General features: G+C 37.5%; 1 protein-coding gene across 1 annotated transcript in view; it reads left to right on the top strand.

The window, feature by feature from the left end:
• The window catches only part of LOC130433033 (thrombospondin type-1 domain-containing protein 7A), a 94,796-nt gene extending 73,207 nt beyond the window's left edge, over nucleotides 1–21,589 (top strand). Inside the window, exons 12-29 of the mRNA XM_056762681.1 lie at nucleotides 138–241; nucleotides 1,841–2,035; nucleotides 2,204–2,467; nucleotides 8,602–8,780; nucleotides 9,487–9,492; nucleotides 9,617–9,750; nucleotides 11,066–11,219; nucleotides 11,776–11,917; nucleotides 13,345–13,460; nucleotides 15,120–15,237; nucleotides 17,138–17,283; nucleotides 17,690–17,864; nucleotides 18,204–18,377; nucleotides 19,093–19,173; nucleotides 19,826–19,908; nucleotides 20,463–20,676; nucleotides 21,044–21,131; nucleotides 21,258–21,589. Of these exons, the coding sequence (XP_056618659.1) occupies nucleotides 138–241; nucleotides 1,841–2,035; nucleotides 2,204–2,467; nucleotides 8,602–8,780; nucleotides 9,487–9,492; nucleotides 9,617–9,750; nucleotides 11,066–11,219; nucleotides 11,776–11,917; nucleotides 13,345–13,460; nucleotides 15,120–15,237; nucleotides 17,138–17,283; nucleotides 17,690–17,864; nucleotides 18,204–18,377; nucleotides 19,093–19,173; nucleotides 19,826–19,908; nucleotides 20,463–20,676; nucleotides 21,044–21,131; nucleotides 21,258–21,405 (2,521 nt within the window). The 3' untranslated portion in view covers nucleotides 21,406–21,589. The remainder of the gene's footprint in view (nucleotides 1–137; nucleotides 242–1,840; nucleotides 2,036–2,203; nucleotides 2,468–8,601; nucleotides 8,781–9,486; nucleotides 9,493–9,616; nucleotides 9,751–11,065; nucleotides 11,220–11,775; nucleotides 11,918–13,344; nucleotides 13,461–15,119; nucleotides 15,238–17,137; nucleotides 17,284–17,689; nucleotides 17,865–18,203; nucleotides 18,378–19,092; nucleotides 19,174–19,825; nucleotides 19,909–20,462; nucleotides 20,677–21,043; nucleotides 21,132–21,257) is intronic.
• Nucleotides 21,590–23,077: the final 1,488 nt, after the last annotated feature.

The raw sequence follows: 23,077 nt of genomic DNA on the forward strand, positions 1-23,077 counted from the left end.
TTAAAAATAAAAACAGCCTAATTTTCTTCGGTAATCTGTTTTCTGAAATTTCTTATTTCAAATCGGCTAATGAGGATTTACTGTGATAAGCAAACAACCACTTTTAATCATAATGACGTAATTACCCTGAATTCCAGATGGAAAACACACAAGTGGCGAAAATGTCAACTGGTGCCGTGGAGCATCCGCAGGGACAGTAGAGGAGCACAGGAGAACTGTGGGGCTGGAGTTCAAACACGAGGTATGTGTGGAACAGTACAGTAGGAAGATAGAAAAACATTGTAATTATATATCTTAGATATCGATGAGATTAAACAGAGAGCAAATGAAACTTAAGACTCCTACATTTCTCAGACAGAAAGAAAGAAATCTAACAAATGTCTCAATGTTTTTTATTTTTATTCATTTGAGCATTAACATCTTTCTTAGAATTGAAACATGGAGTTTTGGGTTTTCAATACCTTTTTGTATCTATTTACTTGATGCGTTTATTTTAAATCGTCAATGCCTCTTCAGAAGACTGTGTCATATACTGGTGTAAACATTGGTCTGACAGAAGCTTCCGTCACACAGATTTCACATTTGCCCTTCACTGCGTGTCAGGAGCGAAGCAATCCCTCAATGTCGTGATCTGATAGGTCTTGACATTGCGGACAGACGTCATTGTTTTGTCATCAGTGTTGATGCTGTTCTCTTGAACTCAGTAGTGGCTCAGAGCTTGACCTCGTGCTTTCTGTTTACTTGCTCTTACGTCACACGTCACCTCAACATGATGCTTTATCATTACAGGAATGACACCAGCTAAAAGAAACAGTTCAACCAAAAATTTAAAATAAACATTTCAGAGTTTAGCCCACAAAAAATGTTCTTTATTTATTAAATATTTTTCACTTTATTTACATTTTAAGATCTCAAAATTTTGAAGCTGTTAAAAGCTAATATGCCTATCATTTAAGTAATCCGAATGATTCAATTAATGTCTTCTGAAACAAAACAACATGGATGTGTGAGAAAATAATTTATATTTTTTAGATTATTTAGTGATATTGAAACCAAAACAAGCACTAAATTTAACTATGGTAACATGCACTAAAATGGCCAGTGAGATTCAAAGTTGTGTCACCAATTTGCTCGAATGCGCTTGTTTTGGTGTGAATTTTTGCGAAATAATCCAAAAATATAAATAATTTTCGATTAAAAACATATCATTTGCTTCAGAGGACATTTATTAACCCACTGATGTCCTTTAAATTACATATTTATTACTTTAATGATGGAACTTCAACATTTTGGCATCTGTATGGACAAATTGTTGGATATTTTTATGAAGAAAAAAATGTTGCATTCATATGAGGAAACAAAGTCACAGTCCTCTGGAATGACATGAGGATGAGTAAACAATGACATGAGGATGAGTAAACAATGACAAAATTTCCCTTTAAATTTCCTATTTCACAAAAACAGGAACACTATAAACCGCTCAGTGCTTGTGTCACTCTTTATGAATATGTTGATAATAAATGTGCATTATATTGTGTCATATTATCTTCAAGATTTTCAGATAATATTGTTGTTTATCAAATTGTTCTATGTTTTTTTCTTATTGATTCATCATTGTCATATAATATGCCAACGGTGAAAGCTGGTACAAATACAGAAATTCAGAACATGTTTCTCTTCAAACAGTTGACTGATCAAAGTGAAGAGCATGACTTTTTTCTGCGTTTCTGTCCTATAAATAACCGAGTGTGCACCTTTCCTGTGCCGTATGGAACTGTGCCATATCCTCTCTGTAATCTTGAATCTTAACGCTGCAATCGTGTATGTGTGTGTTCTGCAGCTATCTCATGTAGGCAGCTGGATGTTACATTGGTGGATGTCGCACACTGTCTGAGGTTTGCCAACACTATGCCCGCTGTAAGCCAGTCCTGCCAGTTACCCTGTAGAGACGACTGCCAGCTCACCAACTGGTCCAAGTTCTCTTCCTGCAGCTCGGACTGCGTCGGGGTCCGAACGCGGAAGAGAGTTCTCGTCGGTAATGAAAAAAATTGCCAAATATAGAGTTATAATTATATACTATATTGAATTATATATGTCCAAAACAAGATATTACCATGGCATTGTGTCCACCTGGAGGCAGATGTGGCACTGGTGGGGGGTCAGAGGAGCGAGTTTTTTTGGTCAACGCTCTCTCTGATTTCAGGAAAAAGTAAGAAGAAGGATAAATGTAAGAACAGCCAGATGTTCCCGCTGAGCGAGACCCAGTACTGCCCGTGTGACAAATACAACGCCCAACCGGTGGGGAACTGGTCCGACTGCATTCTGCCCGAGGGCCGCATGGAAAGCGCTCTGGGCATGAAGGTCCAGGGAGATGTTAAGGAGTGCGGGCAGGGCTATCGATACCAGGCCATGGTGTGCTACGATCAAGACAACAGGCTTGTGGAGACGTCACGCTGTAACAGTCACGGTACGTCTCTCTACGTAACTTTATAACATTAGGCTCATGTCTTCCCTGTGATGTCAAAACTAGTTTTGAAGGTTATGATTTAAGACTATGATTATGACCTGGATACATACAGCTGCGCAAAATCAACAGACCATACCAAATTTTCATCCAATCATCATTTCTAGATCTATTGTGGTCATTCCAGTCCAGTGTCTGTTGAATTTCAACAAAATCAAACCTCAGGAGTGACATAAAGTCATCCGATGTGAAAGACTGACAGCATGACAAGACTCATGAAAACTGTCATAAAAGTAATCAAATAAAAAATGTAGATTTAATTCGGTTTTTTTGCTTAAAAGTGAATATGACCTTGTTCTTTTTGCAGTATTTGAGGTCTGAAAAATACAGAGCATCTTTTTCTCCTGTTTTCATTTTCTGAAAATAAATCCAAAATGAAACTATATTTTTATTTGAAAATTTGGAGAAACATTATTAGTAGTTCAAGGAATGAAACAAAAACAACCATTTTAAACAAACACACACCTATAAATAGTACATTCAGAAAAACAGAAAATCATTTTGAAAACTTCTTTTTACTTTTTCCGCGGCAGTATATAATCTTCTCTTTCAATCACTGTTTTTTACAGTGTACTTCACATGAGTATTTTTTAGATACTTGAAAATTTTTTCATCTTTTCTATGAAAATGACACTAGTACAAACTTATGAGAGCAGCTAATATGTTCCTGTTGTCATGACGATACAGGCAGTATTTTCGCTTGATCTATTGTGAGAGAATCTGAGGGGTGTTTGTCTGTGCAAAATATTCCACCACACTTAAGCTGTTTTGATGGGTTTTAGCCAATGATCTATATAAATGACTGGATTGCTCTTGACGTCATTACACCGAAGCTACCGCACCGCCATCTTGGTATGCACAATCGTTCTTTTATATTAATAGGGAGTTATCACATATTAATGATGAAATAGTAACTTGCCAGTCCCCGTTTTTATATCTAAAGTCTCACAGTACGTTCTTACAACGCAAATGTCTTAAGCATGTAAATGGTTAATTATTTAAAGTCTGGAATATTCCCCTTTTATTAGATAGAGAGTGAGTCACGTTCGTTTTCAACGAGACACCTCAACATATGATAAATGTGCTATTTCTGAAATCTAAAACCAGATAAGTACAGGCTATATAAGTCCTCCCTTTCGAAGTGATAGCACACCTTTCCTCAAAAAGTTTTATTCATGTAGTTGAATGTGGGGGCGCAATATTCAATTTAAAAGCCCAAACAGTCAGATGAGGAACTGAACAGAGGCTGCATGTATAAGTAGGTGCTTTAAAGGCATAGTTTACCCATAATTCAAAAAAATTCACCCTCTTGTTGTTCAAAATCTCTATACGACTCTTTCTTCTGTGGAACACAAAAGAAGATATTTTGAGATATGTAGAACTGATTTTGTACTCGCACAATGGAAGTCAATAGGGTCCGGTGTTGTTTGGTCACCAACATTCTTTAAATCTTCCTTTGTGTTCTGCAAAATATAGAAAGTCTTACAGGTTTGGAATGATATGAGGGCAAAAAATGTATGTTTTCAGTTTTTGGGTCAACTATCCCTTTAATATCACATGAGCTATAGGCACCAAATTGGAGTAGCAAAAGCTCAAATGTCAACAGTTTTGCTTCACCGTTTACTGCAAAAATATCCTCTAAAAACCGTGAAACGTAGTGTTTAGAGACTGTACTGACTGTTGCAACGATAAATGTGATTATGGGAAACAAAATCGTTGTAAAACCCTCAGATGCACTATTATCCATTTATAATCTTTACTTTATTTCCCAACAGTTCAAAGCCTTGAGAATTGAACTCTGTTATTGAATGAAGTCAAGTTATTTGCCAAATTACATCAGACTCCTGAACAGACTATCTGATCTGTTCTTCTGTTATTCGTGTCACTTCCAAGAGTACTGATGGGATATCAAACTGAAGCAAATCTCGAAGGATGTCCATGATATCTAGTGTGTGAACATATAGACGAAGAAGGAGTGATGTCATCAGAAAACACTTCTACCATTTTAAAATAGACATACTAACCTCATGAGACAAGTTAGTAAGTCAGAGACACAGCCTAAAATCGAAGGTCTCTCATCTGCTTTTATTTATCATTTTTCAATTTTTACCATCTCTTCATCCTATTTGACACATTTTTCAATTTCTCTACTCACTCTTTTCCAATCCTAGTGATTTGTTTATGAAGACTGCATTTTATGGCATCATATACACACTTGATGCAGTTTCAAATCAAGTTATAAAGAGATATTTCACCCAAAAATTTCAAATCCAAAAAGTTTACTCAACTTTCGTTGTTCTACTACACTAGGAAAGATATTTGGAAAATGTCAGTAACCAAAGACATCGCGTATCCCATTTACTGCCATGGTAGGGAAAATAAATACTATTGTAGTCAATGGGGAATGTTATCTGTTTGGTTAGTGACATTCTTCCAAATATCTTACTTTGTGTTCAGCAGAACAACAAAATTGATATGGTTTGGAACAATAGTAAATGATGACAGTATTTTCGTTTTTGGGTGAACTATCCCTTTAAGGCTCCATTTCGCTTAGAAGGCATCTCGCTTGGTCTCTCTCTCTCTCTCTCTCTCACTCGCCCTCGCTGGGTTAATCATCACAGTTCATCTTAATAGGAAACTCTGTCCGACATGTTGCCGTAGGCTACTGAGAAATCGGTAAAAACTCTTATCTCTCCTCTCTGGAAGACATCAAGAAAAAGGGTCTGCCTGATTTTTCCCCAATGTTTTCTGAAGCTATTTATTGAGGGCAATTTAATTTGAATGCTGCTTTGCACTATCTATCGCAGTCATATTTTTCCTTTGATATGTTTTTGATGTGCCTTTCACTCACACGTGACCGCATGTGACAGATAAATTAGACATTAGCTTGTGTTTTACATGAATGTTTTATTTGCATGCTATCGCAGAAATTTTATTAAGTTTTAACGAGTGGATTCACCACGTTGTGCAACGTTCAATACATAAAGGAAGAATTTTAGTTATTGTTTTTTTTATCGTTCTTGGTGTGATCTTGTTTTAATAATTTAAATATATATAAATATGAAACTATTTTCTTCCAGAAATGGAAGAAAGTTGTAAACGATGACAGAAGTTGTTTTCGTTCTTTTCGAAAGTCTCACGCCGCAGCATGTGCATTGCGCTTTGGTGTAGCCCAGGGTCAGAACTCTGACACATTGTGGATTGCGTTGAAGGAATCAGGTCACAAGGCTCGCCATGCTCTGCAAAAGCCGTTGGCTCTGAAGTCTGCTTTAACACCTCTGAACTGGCTGTAAGGATAAAGACGGCTGCATGTCGGGTCAAGGGTCAGCACACGGGTGGCGGGGTCTTGTTTACTTTTCCTGGAGGGCGTTTACCCTGTTTAAGCAAAGTAACAAGCTGACATGTCTTTTTAAATGCGTAACACCGGGGGTAAGAAGGGATGAGAGAGCTTTATAAAGAAGCGGTGTAATGCAGAAGGATATTTCGGGTGGCTGTGGCTTCCCTCCCTGGGGACCGACTCTCCTCTAGCCTGTCAGCACCGTGTCAGATCCTGGTTAATCTTTCCGGAAGGGGAGGAGAAGCTGTGAAACTCACCCCAGACCTCTCTGATTAATTGCTTTGATTTTTCAATCACCGTCTCCATGCAGAAGGCCCTGTGGGTACACGGCACGCCACTTGATTTCCAAATGCTTGTTAGCGTCTGTGCCAAGTTTTGAATGTCAGGTAGAGGCGATGTTCTTCTTTTTCCGTTTTTAAAGTGTTCTTGTAGCTCAGCGGGAAGGTAATGGTGATAGCGGTCATGAGTTCGATCTCCAGGGAAGCCTTTAAATTCGAAAGAAAGGCATTTGAAATTAAGTTAAGCATTAAAAGATGAAGTCTGTTTTATTAGCCTGAAACATTTTGCCTGCAATCACTTGTCATTTGCTATTTAGGTAGATTTTCTCTGCGATTCTTAATACAGGAATGTCTCCAGACAATCATGTTATTCTCAATGGTGATTCTCATTAGACTTTTATCAAGGTATTGCTGTCAATAATTTTACATAATAACGTTTTTATTAATTTATCAGCAGACAGTACTGTAAAGATAAATATATATATATATATTTAAATATTTATAATTCATTTTACTTTCATTTATAAAGCTCTTTTAACAAATTGCTTTATTGCATTGTTAAATACAATAAAAATGTACAGTAATAAAGAAAAAAGAAAGATGTGATAGTGTTAATTTAATGTTATTGAATTTAAAAAAAATTAACAATTATAGCAGTATTTTCACCATTTAAAAAAATTTGTTGCCTTGGAAATTTAAGGGGCTTTTTCTGACATTTTTTTCAATATTGTGTTATTTTTCTGTGACTTCTTTACATTATGTGATGTTTTTTCTTTATGTTGTGAAAGTTTCGGGACATCTGTCTGCAAAGTCAAATGGAATGTAAAAACTATTAAGCTGAATATCTCAAAACGGCTCAGAATGCAGAACCTTATATTGCCAAGATGATGAATTGTCCTTATGTGTCTTTAGTTGTTTTATGTCCAATTCTTTTCTGTTTGTTTTTTTATTTTAATGTGAAATGTGCTCTGTACTTTATCTGTACCTATCTGCTAACATAAAACTCTTGTGATTCATGATACTGAATCAGTCATTATCTCACAGTTTCTCACTTACATCCAGGGACCAAAATTGTCCCTTATCATGTGCCAAATGCTAGTAATAATTGGCTCTGGTGTATTATAAACAGTCCATTTGGCTGAAAAAACTTTTAAAACTGCAACACATTTACAAAGACAATAAGATAGAACAACTGATGCCCACACTTTTCTTTTCGTATAAAATGAAAAAGGCAACTGGAGGCACATTCATGGCATTGAAACATCTGAGGATCAAACTTATTATGACGTTTTTCAAACAGGTGCCATTGCTGAGAATCTGGCCGGTAGCCTGTAATGAAGCTGAGTCTGAGGTGCCAAAATGTAAAATCCTTCCTCATTTACTCACTATCAGTATGACTTGCTTTCTTCTAAAGAACACAAAAGAAGATTTTTTAAAGAATGTGGGTAGCCAGGCAACATTTGACCCTGTTGACTTCCATTGTGTAGACCAATCTCGAGAGTGAACAAATGATGACAGCATTTTTATTTTTGGTGAACTGTCACTTTAAACAACATGTTTTTTAGGGAATACTGTATTGTGTGCTAAGCAGTATTATATACAGAAGCAGGTGAACAGATCAAAAGTGTGTCTGCTAGTATGCCTGGAATGCTTAATTGACCAATCAGCTTCCAGAACCACAACTACTGTTTTATAATTCATCAGTGTCACATTTGGCTTGACTATTTTGGTGTTGAGAGCCAAGACTTGGCATCTCTTGAAAGGATACTCTGAAACGCGCACTTGTATGTGATTTTTTCTCGGAAAAAGTGTGTGGGCATCTTATGACTGTGTAAACAACAGTAATACAATTCTGTATGATCAGCTACAGCAGATCTTCTTCCCTGACCCACAAGAGAAATTCTGTATTTGAAAATATTGCCATTTGGACCAGCTGCTTTCATACTTTCTTTGCTCAAAATCATTATTGCTGTATGGAAGGTAAAATATATTTGTTTGTCAAATAGAAACTGAGTAGAAGTAAATTTGTCATTAAAGGTCAAGTGTGGGTTAAAGGGTCTATTGACAGAAATGCAATATAATATACATAACTATGTGTTCAGAGGTGTATTGGGACCTTACATAATGAAGCGTTATGTTTTTATTACCTTGGAAAGAGTTATTTCTATCTAAATACACGACGGGTCCCCTTACATGGAATTCACCATGTTGTTTCTACGTGGCCCTAAACGGACAAACTGCTCTACAGACCGCGTTTCGGCGAAGAAACGAAAACGTGACGACATCTTTGTCCTGTGTCAGCCGCTGTAGTGCGTAGAAAGGAAGCGGGAGGGGTGGTGTGAGCCGTTGGTTGCACTTCGCAGCCTCGCCACTAGATGCCGCCAAATTCAGCTCTGAGTTGATGTAGTAGATCTGAGAGAACTGGGTCCAGATGATGCATTAGAACTTTTCTCTGATTTCAGGTTATATAGAAGAGGCTTGTATCGTTCCCTGTCCCTCCGACTGCAAACTCAGCGAGTGGTCCAACTGGTCACGCTGCAGCAAATCCTGTGGCAGTGGGGTCAAAGTTCGCTCCAAGTGGCTCAGAGAAAAGCCGTACAATGGTGGGCGACCCTGTCCGAAACTAGACCACCTCAACCAGGTACATTCTGACACACACACACACGATATTTGAACATAATTCGTATTGATGTTGTGTGATGTTATACCCAATACAGTCATTAAATATTGATTGTCTCTTTTTAAACCTAGTATTGTACTGTGCTTTAAATACTAAATACTCAGGAGTTTCAACTCATAGTTTATTTCAATATACAGTAATTTGGCTTTAATGTGTTACTAAATTTAATACTCTTATAATGCAATGCACAGAATATTTTTTGTCCTCTGTTTGGATACGATTTTAACTGGGCTTGCTGCAGTGCATTCTGGGAAAATCTTTCTGTGAAAGATAAATGTCATGCAGGTGAATCACTGTTCATTCAGCATTAAACAATCATCCTTATTCAAATGAAACGTGCTATTATTATAATATTCAGACTAGACGTAAAAATCCCCAAATTAGGAGACAAATGTGTGCTTCTGAAGAATATGTTTTTACAGTAGAGTTATCTTAACAGCCGAAACTGTTCAACGATGGTTCTTTTCCAGATGAAATGAATTTTGACTATTTGCTTTAATACACGGTTTTGTCTATTAATACTGGAGAACTATTAACAATGCGCAGTTTTATGTTGACTTCAGGCAGTGATGCACTGAACATGGTTTATGGTGTGTTGGTCTCTAGACGCAGATGTTATCTGATCATATTTTCTCATTTCTTTTTCTCTTAAACTGCCGGGCCACAGGCGCAGGTAAATGCACTTTCATGTCTTAATCTTGCTTGGGGTTTTTTGCAGAGTTAATTAGAATTTCTCATTCTCGTAAATGTGAATTGTGTTGATGCTGTAGTGAATGACCGCTCATCTCATTCTTCAGGTCTATGAGGTGGTGCCATGCGTCAGCGACTGCAGTCAGTATGTTTGGGTGGCAGAACCCTGGAGCGTGTGGAAAGTGAGTAATGTGGACCTGAAGGAGAACTGCGGTGAGGGCGTGCAGACCAGAAGAGTCAGGTGAGAACCCAACTGGATTTCCTACAGTAGTTTAAAGAGTTCTTATAAAGTCAGTCCTTGAGATCACATCCATAATATTAATGATCCATTGGTGAATATTCAAGGTATTTGTTGTCTAGTACAATGAAATTCGTATTATGTCTTTTGCTCTCAGAAAAGATGGAGTAGAAGGGCATAAGAAACAATAAATTACAGAGACTGTAAAAATATGAAAACCATACTTACAGACTAGGATTATGGAGGTCAACACCTGGAAAAACACACACACTGTAATACTGTGTCTGTTTTTCATGGTTACTACAAATAATTTTGACAAAATGCACCAGAACGTTTTAAGCTTACTTAGATTTGACACTGCTTTATATGAGCTTTCGACCAATGATGCGCTGGAGCTACTCAAGGAGCACCCTCTCATTTCCATGTGGGACAGGGAAATGTAAAAGAGATTAAAGGAAATAAAAAATAATGAAATAAATGTGAGAATATGGCAAAAATACATGTGGGAAAAATAAATAAAAATATAAATTAATGCACAAATAAATTTAAACAGAAATAGATTTAAAAAAAAATGTTTTACACTGTAATAACGTTATACATAAATAATACAAAGAGTAATGCAAAAATGAATTCATGATTAATTTTCATTTCAACAATCGTATTTATTTTTTATCAAGTCCCTTATTTCATATTTCAATTTATTTCTTATTTTTTCCAAATATTTTATCTAATATTTTATTTAGGACTGTCAAACGATTAATCGCGTTAATCGCATCCAGAATAAAAGTTTTTTATTTACATATTATATGTCTGTGAACTGTGCATATTAATTTTGTACTTTAAAAAAACATACACATACATTTAAACATATTAAGGAAATATTTTCATGTATTTACGTACTTATATTTACCAATAATTTTATTGATATATAAATGTTTATCATTTTTTAGTGTACTATTTCTTCTAAATATATGCATGTACAGTATGTGTATATGTTTTTATAAATACAAAATTAATATGCACAGTTCACATACATAGATGATTTAACAAAAACTTTTATTCTGTATTCGATTAATCGCAATTAATTGTTTGACAGCCCTAATTTATTTATTTTTAACTACTGCAGGTTTGGTCTATCATCTTGGACAAACTAGGAAAAAATAAGAATAATACACCATAAAACGAGAGAATATACAGTCAATAAGAAAAAAAAATATGGAATACGTAAAATAACAATACGATTTTTCTACATAGTTGTTGAATTACCCTCTTCACACAGTGTCATTGTACTCATTGTACACTTTTGATGGTCTTGCAGGTGTATGTTAAACACAGCGGACGGCCCGACTGATGGGGTGGATGATTACCTGTGTGATCCAGAGGAGATGCCGCTGGGCACGAGGGAAAGCCGTCTGCCCTGCCCGGAGGACTGCGTGCTATCAGACTGGAGTCCCTGGACCCCATGTGACCTGGTAAGGTAACCCCTAATACACTTATCAGATTTTTAATCCTGCTATTTACATCTCTCCCAGATGAGCCAGTCACTGTTTCCGTGTTTCACTGTATGTTGAAAAAGCGCCAGAACACGGCACGCTTGCATAACATCTCAACAATTTCATCCAGACTGATTTGACTCAATTAAGACCAAATTCTCCCAAACATTTGAAATATCCAAACTATGCTATCCACATGAATTGTATTGCTCTATACTCTTATGTATGTGTCAACAGTCATCTCTTTTGTAACTGTTTTTTGGTGAACAAAACACTTTTCTCTCTCTGTCCTCATCTGGGAAATGCCGACAGGGTCATTATTTTATCCTGGGCTTACATGCCCTCACTGAGAGCCAACAGACGTGAAGCCTCAATGGTGCCATTAAAGCATCACAGCAGACTGTTTTGATGCACTTGTTCAAATAAACAGCTTGTGGAGAAATACGGAACGCTTTCAGCTGTCAGTTTTGACAACAGCTAGTAAAGGGATTTGGAGATCTGCACAACAAAACCCAGTTTTCTATCTTTCTTAAAGCCGTGTACTGGAAGAGGCGATCGTGAGAGGACCGCCTTCGCCCTGCGTCTGCCTAAAGAGGGAGAGGATTGTCCAGTTAGCATGCAGACCGAACCTTGCCTCCTGAACCGCAACTGTTTTCACTACAGTTATAACATCACAGGTGGGTGTTCTCATCATAAATGTGTATGCATTCCACAGTGAGAGCATTGGTGTATGGTTGCCAGTTTGCAGAAATTAAGTTACTCGCTGGCAGAAATCCTTAACTTTTTTAACCCTTTAATCCCTGTTTGGGGGATCTTAACTCCTGTTGTCTGGCAACCACAAACATGAACGCTCGCACAGCAGATGCTCGCACAAAAATCTTTCTTCTAAAAATAGTTTTTAGGTACGTTCTTATTTTATAACTACATTTTAGTATCATCATTTTTCGTGATATTGCGTTATGAAAAAGTCCAAGTTGTCGTTTATTGGCCTTACTTTTCGTCTCATCATCGTCTCGTCTTCATCTCGGGAAAATAGTTGTTGATGAATATTTTTCGTCATTATTTTCGTTAACACTAGTTTGCATACACCTGTTGATGTGTTCAATATTACTTGCGTATAGTTGCCCATAGAAACACATAACACATTTTCACATAAGAAATAACATTTGAACTTTATAAAATAAATACAGAGCATCTTTTCTGGTATTTTGACCTGTTTCTCTAGTTTTCATTTTGTGCGAATTAATGCAAATAGAAAAATATTTTTGTTTAAAATTTGTGAGGAATATTGTTAGTAGTTCACAGAATGAAACACTAATTTACATTTTACCTAAACTCTTACAAATAGTAAATTCAGAAAAACTGATTTTGAAATGATTTCCACGTCTCATTATAGTTGTCTTTGCAGATTAAAATGTTTTAAAATAATTTAACTGAAATCATGCATTGTTTTCTTTCTTTACACATTTTGTTCTGTTTACAAAGTTTGTCAAACAGTTTTGTTTTAACCTCTCCATAAATACAGAATTTACACTATTTTCTTTCCTAAAACACACTCTCGGTCTTAATTAGTGCATTTTATTCCAAGACCAAAACATTGAATCTAATTCCATCCACAAACCTATTGCATTGAAAAAGTCAAATGTACTGGGTTGTGAGATGTTTCATGTTTAGTTCTGTGGCTGCTTGCATTTCTTCCCGTCTAGGAGTCTGGGCAGAACTCAAAAAGCATTTTTTTTCTCTCTGTTTTGGCATTCAAGCGTTTTACGCGGCGTATGCATAATTCAGGAGTTAGAATCGTTACTGGAAATGCTTTTCCCGTCTGCCCAGACATCATTCACGATACCTCCCAAAGAGCATCAGAGCGAAGCGCTGCAGTCAGGATGCTGAAACTGTGTCTTCAAACTTTCCTCTCTAGAAGATTCAAGCTATCTGACTTAGATGTGGCCTTGATGCCCAAAGACTCCTGAGATAGGCGCAGGCTCCCCGTGACCCGAGGTAGTTCGGATAAGCGGTAGAAAATGGATGGATGGATGGACTTAGATGTGAAGAAGTTTTTTAAGAGAAACCAATGGATAATATCTGTGTATGTGTGTTTTGTTAGACTGGAGCACATGCCAGTTAAGTGCCAACGCTGTGTGTGGAGTGGGTCTGAAGACAAGAATGCTCGACTGCGTTAGAAGTGACGGCAAATCCGTTGACCTCAAGTACTGTCAGAAGGTTTGTTCATTAGTTTTCAGAGCTTCCGGCACTTCACACTACTTTATATTAAGTACCTGAGAATTGTAACTAAATTTGCGACAGTTTTCAAAACAAAATGAATACATTTGGTCTTGTTCTGCTGTTTTGTTGTCATGAGACTTTCTTGGGACAACACATTTTGTGTTACTCAACAAAACTTGTGTTGTCCTTTTCATTTATTTCACACAAAATCAATACAAAATGTGTAGCAATAACACATAATGTGTTAAAAAGCATAATGCAAACAATTTGTTGATATTAACACATGCTAAGAGTGCAGTAAGCAATGAGGTAGGTCTTGTGAAGAAATTTAGGGACATTTGACGTGTCCATTTCTTGAAATATTATATGTAGCTATTATTATACTATTATATATTATTTTTTATATTACTATTGACACTCTGCTAATGTGACCATATATTAAGACGTATATTTTTAACCCATTTCTTTTTTCTGTGTGTACAGTACCAAAAGTTTGGAAACACTTACTCATTGTTTGTTTAGATTTTCCCACATTTTAGAGTTGTAGTAAAAACCCTGGAACAACACAATTGTGACTTTAGGATTTTGTTGAACTTGTGACTAAAGACATGCAAACAAATTTAACTCTGTTACTGTCTTTTTTTGTATTTTCTTGTCAACCTTTGTCTTCAATTTACAAAATTGTTCTTTTGGTTTTTACTCATTTAGCTTCTTGAGGTCTTAACCTAGGAAGCATTTTAAACGACTGAAAATTCAATCTATGCTGGGCTCTTCTTTGCTACTTTTAATTCATTTTTTGGTCCAAGTAATCAGTTAATTGTTTATGTTGATTAAAGTACTTTTGTTAAATGTGTAAATTAAATGAGTCATTTATAAATGTTGACAAAACATTGAACCTTCAGATAAAGATTTTTAAGATCATGAGAAACAATTTTGTCAACTATGTCTGTACATATGACTGGTACTGTATGTTTTTTCGTGATTCAAATAAATAAAAAACAATTTCATAATTGCGCTTGAATTACCAGTTACAGTCATGTAGAGAATTATTATAGTAAGTATTGCTGATGTACATTGAAAAATACATTTTGCAATAATACCATGTATATTTATTCATTTTTTATAATTGATAATACATATAGTGATTTATTATTTTTAGTGTTTCTTCTAATATTTTCTATACTGTTCTATACTTTTATGTTTCTACTGCTTAAGTGTGCTATCTAAATAATTTTGAATTAAATTGAAATAACGATGCGATAACGATGCTCAATGAAGTGAGCAAAGGTCATGAAGTTCAAATAGAAATTTCCGAAAATATCTTTTTGCACCTAATGAATGTTGTAATGATCCAACTGAAAGGAAATTCATTTTTGCCATTTTAAGTTATGGGTTAATGCGAGTCTTGCAAGAGATCATTCAATATCAAACAGCTCCGGTCACTTTAATTGGAGTTTGCGGAGAAAAATCTGCTCCGAAGCATATTAAACCTGTAATCCAGTCTCAGCCGGTCTCAGTCAGCACGATGTTTCTAAGATGTTCCCGTCTGACAAAGTGACTCCAGATATCTCGCACGTCTCTCTCTAGTTTCAGAACAGTTCTCAACATCGCCTCAAACTGCAACAGGACTGAAAAGTTTCTTGTTTTCACTCACAGCTGGGCTTGGAGAGGAAATGGCAGATGAACGCCTCCTGTACGGTGGAGTGTCCAGTCAACTGCCAGCTCTCTGATTGGTCAGCCTGGACGGACTGCTCCCAGACCTGTGGCCTCGATGGTAATACAAAACATGACCGTTCTGTTCAGTGTTTGTGCAATAATGAGAAGTCTGGCTATGCAAGACTGTGTATGTACAGCAAACGTACGTTGTGTTGAAAATTGTCGACCCTGTTTGAAAGACTGTCTGTGCATGAGGAGAGTGAAATGATGTATGAGAACAGATAACGAGAAATACTGAGATGAAATGCTAAACTTTGAGACAGTTCTGCCTTATGATTAGAGATAGAATCAGCATTAGACAGAAACTCAGAGTCTGCCTGCTGAACACTTCAATGATGATGAGAGAGAGAGAGAGAGAGAGAGAGAGAGAGACGGTGATGTATTGTGTGCAGTTTTATGCTAAACATGTGGGATGAGCTAGCAGGTTATCTGAGACAGCCATGCCTTTAGACAGAAACTAAAAAATGAGTGTGTGTGTGTGTGTGTGTTTGGTGTAGTTTAGAGATGTGTGTGTATAGAGCTCTGGAGGTTGACGTCAAGCATTCTGATCTCCACCATTTTGTCAGACTTTCAGGAGAGCGCTGGACCGGCTGTAACATTGGTATTGACAGTAGTCAAACAGTAATTTAGACTTTATAGACTTTACAAATCATACTATTTTAACGTGACGGACAGTTGCTGTGCCTCAGGGTGCTAGAACAGGTGGGGGAAAGCAAAGAACAAATCGTTGTATTATATTCCTAAGGATCCCGAACCCTGACAGACGATTAAATGGTTAACTGCAATAAAACGTGCTAACCAACACGTCACCGCTTTCTCTTCCTCTCTGTCGTTTTCCTGCCAAATCCTAAACAAGACACGTGAGAGCAGCACTCGCCTAGTCCAGCTGTATCTGACCACCATCCATGGCTTCAATGGAGGGTCATTATGCTGGCTACCTACAAACAGCTAGGGTCGATTATGTTAGCTAACAACACAGTTGACTTACCCTTCCAATGACCACAAAGAGGTTAAAGCCGGCAGACTCCAAAGTTGAATATTCATTACAAAATTCCCGTTCATTTTTACCACTCCAGGCTTTTAAGTGGTCTCCGGAGTATGGCGATGAAAAGTTGATGAGGTAGTTTTAGATGTCAGGAAAGATATCCGTTTCTTTATTGATACACGTTAAAAGCACTCCGGGGGCATCGTAGGGATCTGTTATGTTTAATCTATTAAGTTTTGCTATGCAGAGATCTATATCTTTTGAGTTAAAGTGCACAGTGAACTCTGTTGTCTTGATACTCATGCTTCCTCCATTCATTTCACATTCGCTCCCGGCTGTCACTGCCTGCCATTACGGAGGTGTTAACCGAATAGGTCTCTATAGAGAAGTTTGTGTAAAGAGATTTGTCTGTGTTTGTGGACATGTTTTTATATCCCAATGGGGACATAAACCTGAATGTACACCAACACGAGGGGACTCATGTCACCTTGGGGACCAAAATTGAGGTCCCAATGGGCAAAAAAGCTTATAAATTGTACAGAACAATATATCTTTTTTTATGTAAAACTGCAAAATGTTTTCTATGGTCTTTAGGTTAGGGGGTTGGGTTAGGGGATAAAATATACAGTGTGGACAGTATAAAATGTGTGCGTGTGTGTGTCTGTGCGTGTCTGCATGCGTACCAAAGTCTGTCATTGTATGTAGAGATATTTGTGAATATATGCGTGTCTGTGTTTGTAGAGGTGTGTGCAGAGATGTGTGTCTGGAAGTGCAGAGATATGTGTATAGGTGAATGCCACAAAACCGTATTTCACCCTAAATTCCAAAAAGAAATCTGAAATTGAATAAAATGCCATTCTAATTGTTGCATTGTCATTTCAGTATTGTAATGTAAACCTAAAAATAATGTTTGAATTGTCAAATATTTTTACTTCATGATTTTCTCAAAGTGTACAATATATATATATATTAGGGAAGATGTGGCGCAGACGGACGGTGCTCCAGGCATCTCAGGGAGACGGCAGGCCGTGTCCGTCCCAGATGGAGCAGTGGAAGCCGTGTCCTGTCCAGCCCTGTTACAGATGGCAGTACGGCCCCTGGTCAGAGTGTCGTGTTGAGGTCTCTCTCTCTTTCTTTCTCTCTTTCTTACTTCTGTGATGTATGCTAGACGTGTTCCTGTAGTTCAACTGATATAGTCATTTTCTGTTGTGCATTCTTGCCTGTCCTATTTTTCTGCCGAGCTTCGAGATGGCTTATGAATTCCAAACACTTTCGTGTTTATTGAATCGCATCATACAACAGAGCTAAATACCTCAAGCGCCCATCAGCCGAACTCGCTAACTACATGCGCCGGAGCAGACGCACCTCGCTTCTCTAATGCCTTGTTTTCCAATCTCGCTGTCAACCTCGTCCTCTCATCTCTTCTCTCTGATCTTCCCCTGTTTCTATCCTCCATTTGATCTCTGGATTTAGAAAGCGTTTATAACTGCCATTTCAGACCTCGCTGTGCGTTCGTGTGTTGTAGGAGGTGGTGTGCGGGGTGGGCCTTCGTTTCCGGAACCTGTCGTGCTTTGTGTCTGATGGATCCAGCGAGGGGAAAAGCAGCACTGTAGAGGAGGATCTGTGTTCTAGACTGGAACAGGCCGTCGATGGGGATAAAAACATCGTTCTGGAGGAGACCTGCACTTTACCCTGCCCTGGTAACGTTTTGTCTTCTGGTTGCATTACTTAATTCTGTTTTGTCAATTCTATTATTTAATTTAGCCCATGTGATTATGTTATTTCTCGGCTGCAGTTCACTTAATGGCCACTAGTGTCGCTAAAAACAAGTCTTTCTGAATTCGGTGTACAGCCCTCTTCTGTTTTATTTTAATTATATGATTTTATCTTTTCATGAAAGATAGTTAATTAGTTAACTACTCTGTTTTAGTAATTAACTGCTGTCAATTTTGAAATAGCTTGAGAAGACAGTTTTGCCGGATCTTTTGTTTTTACTTCTGTAGGTGTGTCAATAAACCGGCTCTTGTTTTTCTCTTCAGGTGACTGTTACCTGATGGAGTGGTCCGACTGGAGCTCGTGTCAGAGCGTGTGCGTGAAGGGACAGCGTTTGGATTATTCTGCATCGCAGGTCCGGTCACGTGCCGTCGTCGCTCAGGAACCAGAAAACATCGCTCAATGTCCCGATCAGGAGTGGCAGTCCCGTCCCTGCAGTGGTGAGAAACTCTCACACACTTATATACAGCATACACAGCTTTAATCTGTTTTTTATTATAAGAAAACTTTTATTTATATTTTGTATAGTGCTGTCATTTATTTGTGTTTTATTGTGCAAAAGAAATTAAGTCATTTGTACTATGTTTTTTAACTTAGCTTGCATTAGCCATAATTTTTTGAAAATTCTATAATGCTCTTGTTTTATAATAATATGTTTATTATTATAATATAATAATGAATGTTTATTATTAAGTTTTGATGTTTTATTATAAAATGTAGATATATTTCTTACATTTTATTAACTTCCAAGGTCTATTAATGGTATTTCCTTAATTGTGATAATAAAATATTCATGGGACACACATGCCTGGCCCAAAGTTAAATGAAATGACAGTACAGTACAGTACAATACATTATTAATATTACAATTATTTGTGAGATTTGTGGGGTATGTATTGTGTATTAAATAACAACAGAGCAAGGCACCTTCACTTAAAAGCGTACTTGTTTTCTGGTAAATTTAATAGTCGCCCAAGTAATTGGATTTAACATTTTTAAATCGTTTCATTAAGCAGCTCAACTTTTCCCTGAATTCTCAAATTTAACTCTGTGTTCATTGACATTCATGAAATGATGTCAACTGTAATAGCTTGCAGTTCAGTAGCATAGGGCTGCTGTGTATTGAATTTATATTTATCCTGTTAATTCCTCTAGATGGAGAGTGTTTGGAGTACAGATGGGTGGGCAGTTCTCAACTCATCTGGTGTGAACGTTCAGATGGAATGAACGTAACAGGTGCTCTACTACACACTGTATAATAAGTCATGTTCTTTTTTTATAGACTGAGGTTGTGTTCACAATAGCATCCTAACATTTTACTTTTATAGTGCACATTTGTCATAAGATGGTCCCAATTTGCCCAATTTATGTACTGGGACATACCACACAAAACGGAGTGGCAGATGTTGCCTTTACATTTAAATATTTATTCACTTGTTTCTGTACACTTAGATTTATTAATTCAGTGAAGCATCACTTATTTAATTTGATTAATACTACGAATCGTCACTAAACTCCGTCTACTCGCGGTGAGTAGCCATTGGATAATCCACGGATTTTCGCTTCGAATTTACAGAAAACAGTAGACCATTCGGGTACTTCAAGAATACTCGTTTCAGCATACTATGATTTGGGACATACTAATTCTAATTTCTAAAACTATTTAGGACAGATAGCATGTGAATACGGCGCAGTCATTGTGTTTCATATTATGCTTTTTTCTGAATACTTGAATGCTCAAACGACCTACTATGTTTTCCAAAGTGTGCAGTTTATTTCTATAGCGCTTTTTACAATTGAAATACAAAAAACACTGCATGCAATACTGTGCCCGCACTAGTAATAACTTTCCAAAAGCTTGAAATGATCACAGCCGTTTTTATGACAGGTGGATGTCCTCCGACCCTGCCACCAGCTTCAGATCAGTCATGTGATCCTCCGTGTGACAAGCTGCAATCATTGTGTTCAGAGGTAAAACACAAGAGGATTGTGGGATTTGTTTAATTCTGGGAGCTAGGCTGTAATTGCAATTATCATAATGGAGCCGGTCAGGATGTCAAGGTCGTACACTTTACTTTTTTATTTAATAATATCATCTGAGTGAATCCAACTCGACAACTGGCTGGTTACGTTATAAGGAACTGAAACTAAATATGTCTTAAAGTCTTTCCTTTAAAGGTATGAGTGATTTCAGTAGAATGTTTCTTTGGTTAAATGTTTATCTGAAATGCCTCGTTCATTAAAGATGCCTGCTGTGAAATGTATTCCCCAGAACATATTTATATTCTAAGCTAACAAAATGTTTATGATGTGTTTTTACAGTTTTAAAGACTCAATGGTCTCTGCTTGCATAGTGTATTTATATTATATGTATACTTGGCATTTGCACTTTTATCCAAATGTATTAAACAGCCTGCATATTTCTATACTATGCACTGAAAGCAAGCAGTGAGAGAGAGAGAGAGAGAGAGAGAGAGAGAGAGGAGAGCATAGATTTATTTGTGTGTCTTTGCTGCCCCCTGCAGGATGGTTTGTGTGTGTGCGAGGAGGGCTTCACTGAAGTGTTGACTGCGAAGGGGCTTTTGGAGCAGTGTACACCAATCCCAGTTCTCGAGATCCCCACGGCAGAAGACAAGAAGGGCGATGTGAAGACCAGCCGGGCCATTAACCCCACCCTTCCCACCACAGAACAACCGGGCCGCGTCGGACGCACGTGGTACCTGCAACCCTTCGGACCAGGTGAATGTCTTTCAGAATTTTTAAGATTTAAAACGAATGAACTGTATATTGTAGGGATCAAATAATAATCTGGATTTGGGCAAATTTGATGAGAAATGTTTGAGTTCATAATGCGATCTTGAATAATAATGACTTTTGACTGGAGATTTGACAAATCTGAGATCATTTTGTGGATTTCATCTTAAACTCCAATGGAGACATTTGTGAGATGTCTGACTCTTTTTCCCAAGAGAAATATCTGAGATGCAGATGAGACCTAAGCAGAAGTTCCACTTGCTCTCCATTTAATACCATTGATGTTTAGGAGAAATAACAGAGATGTTAAAGAGATCTTATTTGTGTCTAATAATACGTCTGTAAATTCCAGACGGTAAGCTGAAGACGTGGGTTTATGGTGTGGCGGCAGGTGTTTTCGTCCTCCTGGTCTTTGTAGTGTCCATGATTTACCTCGCATGGTAAGAACACCATCTCTTTCCATCCGCTTCATCGCCACCTTTACATTCTTCATTTGCTCCACGCATTCATTCGATTATGTTTTAATTTAACCCATCGCACATGCCTCCCTCATCCATTACGAGCAGCAGGGACTGTGCCATTCATCGGTCACTCGGGACGCCCGATTCGAACGGTACTGTGGTGTGGATGGGGCAGGATGCTCACGAGCTGACGTACACCTGTCCTGAGTGCCAACAGTCCGGTCGAGAGTTAGAGTCAGTTAAAGGCTCCTGATTTACATCCATCACAACCCCGCTGCCTCCACCTCACGCTGCCTTATGTTCTGTCTCAGCTCTGCATGAGCCGCCCGGTATGCAGCCTGTGGCTTTATTTTTAAACTGTCACCTAGTGAGATGCCTACATAGGCAACAGCCTTCAAAGGCAACATCCTATTTGAAAAACACACATCATCTCAGATATGTTGCCTTAAGAGCTTTCTTATATGCTGAGGTAATCACAAGAATACATTTACGAATATACAGAGAAACATTATAAATAGTAGTTTGTATTGAATGAAATGTATTGTTTATAATCAATGTTATTCTCAATTGGTCAGCTGTCTGCATGTGATGTGTATATGAAATCTGGCAAAAATGAGGTGTCCTGGACACATGAACCTTTTAGAGCATGATGCCTTAAAGATTCTGCCTGTGCAGTAAGCTCACTAAGTTTTGGATAAGAGTGACTGACTCATGAAATGGAGTACTTCAGAGATGACGCATTTTTGTAGACCAACCCGGAAGTTCCCTCGGCCTCGACCAAAACCATATGCATTTTTCCCAGAGCCTTTCATGAAGATCGCAAAGAATGAGATCTGTGAATCACAAAGCATTATGATGTTTACACGCTTCGTCTATCAAGAATATCTTTACAACCCAACCCAACATCTCTTACTTTTGAGAACTAAATGCAATCACTATCACAAAGGCTATAAATAGACATACCATCGCTGGATGTCAACGTTACCACAACCAAGCCTTCGACAACTTTTTCCAACTTTTTTAAAAACGTGTTCCCTGAGTAAGTTATTACTCTGTGAATGAGTCCCCAACAATGATTTTATCGATTTGAGTCCATCATGTATTATTATGAGATATATATACTTCCCCGCCGAAGGATGACGCTTTAAGCATCTTCTTGGCAACGGCCAGTTTTACGACACAAAAAGCTTCAAAGATCACGGGTGGGTTCTAAATCAGAGTGCATTGTGGGAAAGAACTAGTGAACGAATGTAGGGAATGAGTTGCTCACATAATTTGGACAACACTACAAAATGGCGGATACCTGATGCAGTGCACTATATAGGTGATAGGGGCTGTATTCGGACACAGCAATAGATTTTTGGGGCGATGGAACCGGAAGTGTTAAAATGCTTACTCGCTTCCGGGGTTTACATACAAAAATACTTCATCTCTGAGGTACTCTATAAATTAGGCCAATCTGACGAAGTTTCTGAACTCAAACTGCTTTATCTCGCAGAACAAGTTTACTGCATTTATCATGGCACCTGTCAGATTTCATCCATCATTACATTTTTCGTCCTCTCAGTCATCTTTTTAATATTGTATTTCATGATATTGTATTTTTATTAGATGCACGCCATATGTCCGACATGCACAGACTTAAAAGTTCTGAGAGTTACAGCCGCATATAAAGTTGTGACTTAAACTGCCATATAGATTTGAGACCGGTTTCACAAGGTTTAGCTCAAGGATATTTAGGTCACTTTCATAAAAATGCATTAGAAGAAAAAACATGACTGGTGTGCATTTTAAAACAACAACATTTATTCTAGTCTGGTACTAATCTTGTGAAACCGGACATTAAAGTTTATTTCTATAAAATGCTTCTTACAGTTTTGCATTGTTACAAAGTAGTTGTACAGAAACACATGAAAAGACAGCAA

Source organism: Triplophysa dalaica, chromosome 12, assembly GCF_015846415.1.
Source record: "Triplophysa dalaica isolate WHDGS20190420 chromosome 12, ASM1584641v1, whole genome shotgun sequence".
Taxonomy (NCBI): Eukaryota; Metazoa; Chordata; class Actinopteri; order Cypriniformes; family Nemacheilidae; genus Triplophysa; species Triplophysa dalaica.